Raw genomic sequence first — 12,965 nt, forward strand, 5'->3', positions numbered from 1 at the left:
TTATTCTTATATTAATATTTAATTTTATTATTGTATGAGCATTCCGTCATTTTTTTTATTTTTCCTAAAACATATTAAAACCGTTAATAAAAATAGTTTTGAATATAGAGTAGGTTTTTTTTTTTAATTTAATTTTCTGAAATATATCTCCATTTCTTCTATTTTCACTGACCGTAGCTTTCCAATTTGAATTTTTGAATTTTTTGGATTTTATCACTGTTTTTTCTCTCTTCGCTCTTTCTCACTTTATCTTTATTATTTCCAAATATCTTGAAACACAATAACATGACTTTCATACTCTTTCTATGTCTCTCATGCTCTATATGTTTCTCATACATACGAATACACATAAATCTATATTTCATTTAAATAAATATAAATATACGTATAATAATAGTAAAAATAAAAAATAAAAAATACGGATGCACAGACGCGAGAGTGTATGTGTTCCTGCTAATAATAATAATAGTATATTGTACATGTAAGAAATTAGAATGAGAATAATTTTAGGTATTTATTTGATGTTTTTTTAATTTTAAAAGTTATTATCACAACGCTTAATACTTTTAATGACTAAAATGATAATGAGAAGATAATTAATTTAAAATTAACTATAAATTAACTTTCATGATCAGTCACATCATGTTATTAATTTTAAGTCATTCACAATAGAGGTTAAACAATAACATTTGGTTAAAAATGAGAAGACTAAAAAAAGAAAGAGAACATGTTACATAATCCGTTCAGAGAATTCTCTAACGAAGAATAAGAAAGTCGAAAACCCAAATGAAGTGATAATCACATAAGTTTTTAATTAGGTTTTGTTTCACAAGCTTTCATCAATAAATATCAATGACTAATATTAACAATAAGAGCAATTATAAGTCGAGATATCTCAGCGTTGACGCTCACTTCATAATTAAATATATTATTATTTTATTTAAAATTTTTGTTTATATTAATTTTTATTAAAAAAATTATATAATGAAAGTAAAAGAAAAATTAGTTTCAAATAAACCAAATTTTTAAATAAGAGTGTTAACTCATAATCAGATACTCATCTTAAATGACATGTCGATGTTGGATGCTCGTATTGAACATCAACACTCGTATGACATTTGTAGAGTACGTATCCGTAAAGTGTCCAATTCAAAATATATTTGTTGGATTTCTGAGAAATCTAATACGGTTCTAACAAAATTTTAAAATATATATATATTAATTTTTTAAAAACTCAAACTTATTGTATAAATTTTTATTATGATTATAGAAATAAGAAACAAATCATTTTGAACCAGTTATGAAAAACATCTTTTCCTATTCCAAAAAATAATCTAGAACATACTTGTGTATATAAATTTTTATTATCAATTTATATAATTCATAATTATATAATATATAGATTTGTATCCTCATATTTCTCTATTAATATAATAATTTCCATTTTAGTGTTTAAGGTTAAATGTACCACGAAATTGGACCCAATCTGCTATAACTTATATATATAACTTATATATATTTATGTAGGTTGAGTTTTATTTAATGCAAAGCACTCAATTATAATTAGGTTATTAACTATGTCTTGGATTTAGCTAATAACTACTATTATGTATAATAACTTATAACTTATCGTGTTTAGTTATATATATATTTAATATACAACTTTAAGATATATTATTAAATTTTTTAATTTTAACTTTAGTTGAGTAATATATAGTTATTTTATAAATATAACAAACAAAGTCATTCCTTTTTGTAAATATATCTATATATGGTCAAAGAAATTAAAACAATAACAATGTAAAGAAAATGAACTCAAATTCAATATTGAGTGTTGAAGCAATGAATCAACACACCTTGCTGTATATATTCAATTTTAAATGGTGAATTTGATGTAAAAAGTAATGAGACAAAAGTTAAGATGAATTATATAAATTGCGTGAAAGCAACGTAGAAAATATAAAAAAAATAATGGAAACATGATAACGTTTTTATTAGTAATTTGTATACTTCACTCAAATTTTGAAAATTTTCCAGAGACTATAAAATGACAATAAATAATTAGATTTAAGAAAAATAATTTGAAAATAACATATTATAAATACATGAAAAAAATAGAAAAAAAAACTTTCATATTAAATTGTCACTCGTCATATTTCACATATCATTCTCGTATACAATTTCAATTATAATGTAAACAGATAGAACCTACCACATAAAACGTAACGTTAGAACCTATCTTAAATAAGACGTAACGCAAGATATAAAACATAGCTTTAACGAACGTTAACTTTAACCACTATTTTTAATGATAACATGAAATTTAGTATTTTTTCATAGTTCTTCTAATAAATTATTGTTTTCAATAATTAAACATGATATATTTTAAGTGACAAATTTGTTGATTTACCTAAATATATAGACAGATTATAATTTTTTTTGCAAATAATACAAAATTATTTTAAAATAAAGTGAATAGTATTTGTCATATATAATTTTAATTTTTATCTTAAATTGAAAATTTTAAATGTAAAATCGTATTTTACATGAGATTTTTCATTCTAATTTTATATTTTTGTTAAATAATGTGAATTTTACACTAAATAAATCAATTATTTTGTAATTTAGATTGATTAAGTTTCTGTAACAAACTATCAAATTTCCCAAACTAAAGCAAGAGTAAGTTCTGAAATAATACATAAATTCATCTAATGTGTAATTTTTTATTTGAAGGATTTTTTAATAAAAAAGTCGAATAGTATAACAATAACATAAAAAAATTTAAGCATTAAATCTCAGAGTTACAAAGCCGGGTGGTTCGGATTGATTTGCAGAAGTTCTTAAACTTCCCTATTATTTAACTATTAAATATTTATCATATTAATTGCTATTAAATATTTATAATATTAATTGCTATTAAATATTTATATTATTAATTTCTATTAAATATTTATAATATTAATTGTCAATAATTAATGCTCATAAAATCAATGAATGTATAACCATTTTGGCTCATTCTCTATGAGGAAGCTGACATATTTGCCTAGAAAAAATGATAATTTTTTTAGTAGGAAATAATTAATAGTTTATTAATTATAATAAATAATTAAATTCTAGAGACTTCTATATGTTATTTTATATAATTTTGTAAGATATTCATTTTGTTACTCAAAGAAAAGGTAAATTATTAAGATATTATTCCTTTTATTTTGTTTCATCACCTATTATAATTAAACTATATAAATGACACTAAGATATAGTTATTTTCACAGTAATACCCTAAATAAATATAATTAACGGATTACACACATATTAAAACATTTAAAATTAAGAATCATTATCCATTAACAACACAAGTTTTTTTTCAACATCTCCTATAATTTCCAATACTATTATTTTAATATTTTTTAAATTATTTAATAATAAATTTACTTTTTATTATATTTTTCTAAAACAATCACAGAGAAATTGTAACATAAGAGTGTGTATACAACTCTCTAACTGTCAAATTATAATTTTTCTAAAATTAATAAAACAAAATGGGTTTAGAAATTCACAGTTTAAATCTGTCTCTGCCTCACTCTGAGTATTTATACTTTACCTTGCCTTACCAGCCAACACATTGAAGGTGTCAATATTCCTCACCTTCTAAGAATCATCAATGGCAAACCAAATTCTCTCCATAATCTCTGTTCTCCTTTTTCCCTTCATCATTTTCACAGGTATGTATGTAGGTAACATAACATCACAATCAGAATCTATTCCCTTTTAAGCTTAATATTGGTTGGTAATAATCACAGCTATATATGCACGTCAATGTTGCAGAGGTGGAAGGGGCTAAGAAGTCAAATAGGGTGTACGACAGCAACACTGCAACAAAACTGTTTGTTTTTGGGGACTCCTATGTTGACACAGGGAATTTCGTGCATTCAGAATCATACAAGATTCCCAATGGAATCACTTTTCCTGGTAGTCCTGCAGGGAGATTCTGTGACGGTCGCATCATCACTGATTACATTGGTAACACTCCTTTTTCACTCTCTCTGCATAACTCAAAATGGGTTAACAGGGCATATTTGGATTTGAATCAGAGAAATTTCAGTATCAATTGCATGACTTGTGCTCTAAAATTTAGCACACCAGATACGCCTTTGTTTCATTTTCTATTTGTTGTGTTCGTCAGATGGATCCTTTCACTTAGACTACCCAACTGTTGAAAGAGCATTGCTACAAAACCTAACTTTACTTTATAAATTTAATTTGTGTGCATTGCTTTTGTATGAAAAGTGTTAATTTTGGGCTGGATTTATTTTGACTGATATGATGTTGGTTGCAGCTTCCTTTCTGAAAATTGAATCCCCTACACCATATAGGTTGAGAAATTCTACTAATATGCAGCACGGTATAAACTTTGCCTATGGAGGGACTGGTATTTTCAACACTTCCATTGATGGACCAAACATGACTGTCCAAATCGACTCATTTGAGAAGCTAATCCAACAAAATATCTATACCAAAATGGATCTTCACTCCTCAATTGCTCTCGTCAATGCTGGTGGTAACGATTATACAAATGCATTAAAAACTGGTCGCTTTTTTGTAAGTGGTTAATTACAAACCTTTTTCTTTACCATGTTTTGACCAAAGGAGTCTATTTTCAGATGTTAACAACATTCTCTATCCTTGTCTTTTACAGGATTTGCCAGCCTTCACGGAATCTCTTGTGGAGCAAATTTCTGTAAATCTGAATCGCATTCACAGCTTAGGCATAAATAAGGTAGCAGTTGGGTTATTGCAACCAATTGGGTGTTTGCCTGCTTTAACTTTGATATCTTTCCGCACCGACTGCATTGGCCTTCTGAACTCAATCTCCAAAGATCACAACAAAAAGCTACTCGAAGCTATACAAAAGCTCAACAATCAAACAGACAATTCAGTTTTCATAACGCTAGACCTCTACAACTCCTTCCTCTCTACAATTGAAACAATGCAGAAAAAGCGTGCTGGTTAGTTCTCATTCTGCTCTCACCAAAGCACTATACATGCCCAAAATTACAGAGGACACAATTAAATATTTATTTTTCAAAGTTCTCTGTTGCTAATTAACAACACACTATTCTGTATTATTTGGTTATGTGGGAATTACAAAGTTAGATCCGCTTAGTAATTCATAGCACTATATTGAACTTATACTTAGTAATATATGTATGCAAGAATTTGATGGTACTCTAATCCTTATTTCATGTTACACTAATCATGACAGATAACATAAATTGCTTTTGTGCAAGCAATCACTTGTCTTTATGATGTCTCTTCTTTTTACATTATGCAGAAAACTCAACACTGATGAATCCATTGCAGCCATGCTGCGATGTAAAGAATTTGGGAGATTCATGTGGAAGTGTGGATGACAAAGGGGAAAAGAAATATAGTTTATGTGAGAACCCGAAAGTTTCTTTCTTTTGGGACAATGTTCACCCTTCTCAAAATGGTTGGTCTGCAGTCTACAGAATGTTGCAACCTTCTCTTGCCCAGCTTACATAGAGAACTTATAATTAATATAGGCAATATTTTAACATGCTGAACTTAGTAAAACATCATTAAATTACAATGTCTATGTTATGAAGTGGTAGATAATGAAAAAAATAAAATAAATGGTTGCTATTATTTGAAGAGCTTCTAGGGAGAAGATTGTGACCAAAATTCTTAGTTACTCGTGCTTTTCATAATTATCAACTATTTTTAGCCATTAGTAACTGATAAATATGTCGTATTATTTTTATATGTAATATTTATTTAAAAAATATTTAAATTTATGAAAGAGAAAGTTGTGAAAGATTTATGTAAGAGAACAAAGCTTCACGTGACAATTTTATAACGGTTATGTTTTTGAAAAAATAGTTCTACGAAAACAAGTGTACTCACATTTTTATTTCATTAAAATATATAATTTTATTATTTTTATGAATAATTATTAAAAAAAAATTATAATTTAAAACATATGCATATATACAATTTTATAAAAAAATAGTATTAAAAAATTATGTAGTCACTATTTAAAAAAAGGTTATTTTTTTATTTTAAAATAAAGAGAACTTATTCAGTTATTTATTTTAGTAAATAAATAAATTATTTTTTATTTATTAAAAGGTAAAATTATCCAATTAAAAGATAATATATATATATATATATATATATATATATATATAGTGGAAACATGTGCTTATCCACATCTGTGTCCATTTTTTTCATGATAACAAAAAATAAAAACTTAATTTTTATCATAATTATTAAAATAAATACAAAATTATTAAATTTATAAAATATATATTCATAATAAATAATTATAAAACAAATTATTTTTATAATTTTATTATAGCTATTTAATTGAGTTTAAAACAGATATAAAACCTAAAAGATAAAGTAATAAAAGAAGTTAAATTGATAAGAGTAAAATTCTCAATGAATAGTATACACTAAAAACATCTACTAAGTGGCTACAAAAACATAATTATCTCATTAATACTAGTGAAAATACATGTATTTATTATATTAAAACATAAATATTTTTATTATTTTTACGAACAATTAATTAAAAATAAAAATTAATATAATTTAAATATATATATGCACATATGTATAATTAAAAAAAATAGTATTAAAAACTTAATGTAGTCATTATTTTTTAAAATAAAATTTATTTATTTATTTTTAAAATAAAGAAAAATTGTTTAACTATTTATTTTATTAAATAAATCAATCAATTATTTTTTATTTATCATAAGATAAATGTCTAATTGAAAGATGAAACTAAAAGAATTTACCAATGTATCATCTCTATACAGTGATATAGATAATTATTAAAATATAAAAATTTCATAAAAAGTAATTATAAGAGCAAATAAAATATTTTTTATAATTTTATTTTTAATAATTTTTATTTATTTTGTAGGTACTTTTTTATTCTAGATAATTATTTTAGTTTAAAAATAGTTACTTACCAGATAAATAAATTCGTAAAAATTTGTAATCACTACAAAGAGAAGTCCTTTATTATATATTATTAATATTTATAGATAAATCAAATTTTAATGAAGTTAATGAAAAATAGATTTTATAAAATAGTTAATAAAAGTAATTTTAATTTATGATGAAATTAATTTTTATCTTAAAAGTATTTACAGAATTTTTTCATACACATGCTATACTGTATATGTCTAACTATTTAAGCTTACTCAGGATTTTAAAATTAGTTTGTACTAGTTAAATGTGAGAAGATAATGTGGGTTGGCTTGTTTCACGTTTGACCTGTAAAATGTGGGTTAGGTTGGTCTGTTCTGCATGTTGATTTTTCTGTTCCGTCTCGCATAAGAGACAATCCACGAGTTTGTGGGTCAGTATGTATACGATTTTTTTTAAGAAATTCAATAAAAATGTTTGCTACTTTTTGTTACTGAAAAATTGAATATACAAATTCAATAATTATAAAAACATTGAATATAAAGGAATTCAATCAAAATATTTGCTACTTTTTGCATTATTATTGAAAAATTGAATAATTATAAAAAAATTGAATATAAATTGATTATAATTGAATAAAAAATTGAACCTATGTATGCTACTGATATAAAACAGCAAATGCAAAAACCTAATTAATTAGGTTTTGAAATTAATTTGGGACAACGACACATAACACAACTTGTTTTTTTTTTTTTTTTTGTGGATCAATAGGTCAGTTTGTCCCGTTCCATCGTTGGCCTGCACGGGCTATGGGTTATGCAGGACGAGCTTAAGCGGGTTTATTATTGAGCCCGCCCCGCATTTTTTGCCAACGGCCCGCAAACCGACCCGCATGGTCAACCCCACATTACCATTCCTAGTTAAAAGTGGAATCCATATACCATTTTTTAAGACTATTTTTTCATTTGAATGCGAAGAAAATATGATAAAAAAACATAAATTACGATCTTATATTGTTTGGTTGAGAATGATAAGACATTTTGAAAGTTAACCAATGAAATGAGACCAAACAAGTCATAACATATGATCGATGTATGTCGATGGATTGTGATTGTAATAAAGTATTCTTTTAAGAAAAAAAAAGTAAAAGAGTTAAAGGTTTATTTTTAATTTTAGAAAATTATTATAGGGTTAGAAGGTATTTGCAACAATCAAACAAAAGGATTATGTGGTGTCATGATCGAGCCCAATTGTGTGGTGTAGGTAGATCAATTGTTGATCATTAATTTAGATCAATGTCTCGTGACAATGGATCTATATTTAGTCTCAATGTCATTTGTATGAGGTTAGGCGGTTATGGTATCATAGGTCAAGCCTGATTGCGTGGTATAAGTAGATCAATTGTCGATCAACAATATAACGCCTGTTAATAATAAATTCTCCTCTTTTAGGATGCGGTGATTTTGGAGATTGGCTTAAATGCCAGGATAATGTCTAATACTGCAAAAAGACTAGATAAAAAAAAAAAAGTTAACATAAAAGAATAAAGTATGATTGAGGAAGACTGATAATAATTCGACTAGGAATCCCTATATCTCTGACAAAAATGAATGTTATCGCTAAGATCATATTTCTTCTTAGCTACAACATATTTCCTTCACACATATCTTGTTAACTTTTATTTAACGTAAGAGTTTTCGTGTGAATTATATTATAATATTATAATATCTTCGTGATTTACTTACTCATTATCCTATGAAATTATTTTGTATAATTTTTTTTAATATTTAATAATATATTAAAAAATATAATAAAGATCAATTGTTTTATTTTAACTTAAAATTGTTTTTCTAGTTTCTAATTTCAAAATCTTTTGAGAGAAACAAAAAGGGGTCTCATTTGAGGGTAATTTCCCTGTCTAGTACCATTTACACTTTTATTCTCCTAACTAACACCCTTTTGTTTTTATTTCCCTATTTAGCACCCTTTTGTTTTTATTTTCCTATCTAGCACCCTTTTATTTTTTATTTTCCTATCTAGCACCATTTCAAAAAAAAATAAAATAATAATAATTTTTTTTTATAATTTTAATTTTGAATGGATTAAAAAATAAGTATTTTTAATGTTTAAAATAGTTAGAAATATAATTAATGAATAAAAAAATGAGTTTTTACAAAATAAAAAAAAAGTAATAAATTAAAAATGTTTAGTTTAAAATTATTTTTTTAAGAATGAAGAAAATAAGAAATTAAACCCTACAACAACGTAAAGTTGAATCTATAAACATAAATTAGTATTTTTATTATTATTATTGATGATGTAATCATGTTAATTTCAAATAAAAAATACAGGACATAATTATAAAAAAAACAAAGTCAATTAGTATTAATTAATAGAGGACACACAAGTAATATTGAAGTGTCTACCCTAAATGCAAAATCCTAAAAAAAAAACTAATGCAAATGTTACACTTAATGCTTAAAAATGAGAAGAAAAAAATGCAAAAACAAATAAGTATAGAAAATAAAAACAACAATAATAAAATAAAAACAAAAAACAAAAATAAATAAACAATGACAAAAAAAAATAATAACTAAAAACATATAAGATATAAAATAAAGGAAAAATAAAATAATATAAATATACCAGATATAAAAAAAAATCCAAACAGGATAAAGATAAGAAATATAAGACGATACTAAATAAGTAGATGTTGATCATAAAAAAAAAAAATGAAAGATGATCATTCATTTAATATTTTCTTTAATGATACATTAAATAGTTTGTGCCAAATGAAACATAATTAAGGACGAGAAAAGCACAATCCAATAATGTTAGGACATGTTCTTTTTGTGTGTCCTGGTGTTTGACAATATCAGTCCTTATTTGACTTGACTTAGGTCTCCCCTTTGAGGTTATTTTCATGTCGGGATTTGGGCATAATATTTGACTGGTGTATGCAGGTCAATACTCTTCATTTTTTAGTTCCATCAAATAGTCTTTCGTAACATGAAAGATTTGTTGCAATGTTGCTGTTTTTATTTTCTATATTTATTTATTTTTACATTTTTCTTCTTCTCATTTTTAAGCATTAAGTGTAGCAATTGCATTAGTTTTTTTTTTAGGATTTTGCATTTAGGGTAGATAGACACTTCAATATTATTTGTGCGTTCAATATTAATTAATACTAATTGACTTTGATTTTTTTATAATTATGTTATGTATTTTTTTATTTGAAATTAACATGATTACATCATCAATAATAATAAAAATAAATACTAATTTATGTTTATAGATTCAACTTTTATGTAGAGTTTAATTTTTTATTTCTTCATTCTTAAAAAAAATTTAAACTAATTTTTTTTAATTTATTACTTTTTTATTTTTATTTTGTAAAAACTCATTTATTTATTCATTAATTATATTTTTAACTATTTTAAACATTAAAAATACTTATTTTTTAATGTATTCAAAATTAAAATTAAAATATAAAATTAATTATTTATTTATTTATTTTTGAAATAGTGTTAGGGAAATAAAAAATAAAAGGATGTTAGATAGAAAAATAAAAACAAAATGGTACTAGATAAAGAAATAAAAAAAAAATGTTAGATAGAAAAATAAAAGTGTAAATGATGGTGGATAGTTTAATTCTCTTTATTACACTAAAAGATGCGCGGAGGGAGAGCCACGGTCCAAGGAGAAGATCTTCTGACTTTGTAACACCGACCGAGAATGAGAAAAAGGGAAAGAATGAATTATTCAATTTTTTGCAAAATTGGCCTTTCTTTCTCTTTGGATTTTGTTTTGAAGAAGATATTTTTAAATATCATATAAAAAAAATCATGATGTGTCAATGAATCAATGTTTACATAAATATTATAATATTATTATATAGGTTAAGTTGAAACTTTATTTATCACGTCAAATAAAAATTAACGTCGTATGTTATAAAGTACTCATTCTAATTATTTTTATTTTTATATTATTTATTTTTATACTATAAATATCATAAGAGTCTCAAATTTAGACTAAAAATGAATATTATAATACGAGGACAAAAATATTTAATTAATAAAAAATTCATAGTAATCACTACATTAATTATGATTTTATAATGATAATTCATAATACCATAACTAATTTTGTTTTTTAAAACAAGAACATGCGACAATAATTAAATAAAAAGCAGATATCAAAATTTTATCAAATAAAGATGATCTAAGATTTTCATAATAAGTAAAACAAATTGGATTTAAAATAACTACAATAACCCCTTTTATTGTTATTTTAAATAAATGTTTTATTTTAGACAAAATCTATAGCATAATCCAATGAGAAGTTGATACACAGATTATTATAATTAATTAACTATTTAATATTTTCATAATAATAACCAAATAGTAAAGAAATTCCAAATATTTATTCTTTATAGTTGTTAAGATGAGTGTGTTTATCAGTTGGATGTAACATACTTAACATATAATCTAGAAAATATTAATATGACTTAAGTCATTATAAGTTGATGGATTAAATGGATTTCTCATAGTTTTTAAAACAATTACTTTTAGAATAAAATAAGTCTAATCCAACTTTTCAATTATTTTTATTTTTTACTTTGCGTAATTCATATATGTGATACACTAAACTGATTCATAAATTTGAACTTATTTTCCGTCTCTACTACAACTACTACTAACTATAGTACAATGAATATTTTTATTTAAATAAGACAATAGATAATCTTTAATACAAAAAATTATTCTATCAACTTAAAGGTTATAATAACCTCACTAATTTTAATCTAATAAGGTGAAAAAAAAAGCTATTTAATTCAAGGAATTATTTTAATTTTGATTATCCTATAACATTCACACCCCTATTATTCTAATGACTTTGCATACACAATGTTAAAACAATAATTCTAACTCACAAAAATAATCCAATATTCAGAGAAGGGAAAGAAAAAAGTTCAATGTTTTTTTATCACTTTTTTCTTTTACACATCTTTATTTTTTTTTCTGGTTTTATCATAATTGATTTAAAGTTTAAATATGTTTTAGTTTGTAAAATATAGTTATATTTTGATTTGGTCCTAATTTTTTATTTAAATTTTAATTATTATATTTTTTTGTTTTAATCCTTTATATACAGTCCCTGTTATATTTTTTGTTTTAATCCTTTATATATAATCCCTGTTTTTCTTTTTCATTTTATAGTCTTTATAGCATTATGCTCATATATTGAATCTATATCTTTAAATTAATAGTAAATAAAAACAAATAAGGTACATATTACAAAAACTAAAAGTCAAACAATTTTTAAAAAATATTCAAAACTTATTTTATTGTTTTATTTTATTTTATTATCATGTTCATATTTCTTCATTTATCTATATTTAATATTAAAAGAAAAATCAAATTATCTATGGTAAAATTTTATAGATAATAAAAAAAACATTGTAATTAAAGTTATCTACATATTTTCAACCTACAAAATCCATATCATCTAAAGCTAAAGGATTTAAAAAATTCATACTCCCACTACTATTCAGAACCCAATTAATTATTATTATTAACAGTTTGCCCAAAAACACAGGTCCCATTACTATACATGCAACTTTTAACCCTTACACCAACCAAGTTGGTAGAACTCAATTAATTATATTTTATTCATATTCAACATTTCTTTTATTTTACTTTGCAAAAATTGTAAATTTGAATACATTTAAAACATTACAAAGAACATGTACAAGTTATCTCTTGACAAATTAGATGCAAAATTAGTAGCTGTCGATGAACGGACAAAACCAGTTACTATGAAACTTTGGTCTTGTCTGGTGCGACTGCAGATTGAGATTGTTGAGTACTGGTGGCCGACCAGTTTGTTTCAACAACCCTTTGAACAATAGTAAAAGCTATTATTTTTTAGTAAGATTGAGGGTGCAAGGGTTCTTTGATATGTGGCATTTTGGTATAAAAGCACTTGTATTCAGAGTGATCAAT

At 24.1% G+C, this 12,965-nt stretch overlaps 1 protein-coding gene across 1 annotated transcript; it reads left to right on the forward strand.

The window, feature by feature from the left end:
• Positions 1–3,610: 3,610 nt before the first annotated feature.
• On the forward strand, positions 3,611–5,673 carry LOC137828113 (GDSL esterase/lipase At5g03610). The gene is made up of 5 exons (XM_068634557.2): positions 3,611–3,722; positions 3,826–4,020; positions 4,337–4,599; positions 4,697–5,006; positions 5,333–5,673. Exons 1-5 carry the CDS (start codon positions 3,662–3,664, stop codon positions 5,542–5,544), a joined length of 1,041 nt encoding a protein of 346 aa, XP_068490658.1. The 5' UTR covers positions 3,611–3,661; the 3' UTR covers positions 5,545–5,673.
• Positions 5,674–12,965: the final 7,292 nt, after the last annotated feature.

Source organism: Phaseolus vulgaris, chromosome 7 (assembly GCF_051622355.1).
Source record: "Phaseolus vulgaris cultivar YP4 chromosome 7, ASM5162235v1, whole genome shotgun sequence".
Lineage (NCBI taxonomy): Eukaryota > Viridiplantae > Streptophyta > Magnoliopsida > Fabales > Fabaceae > Phaseolus > Phaseolus vulgaris.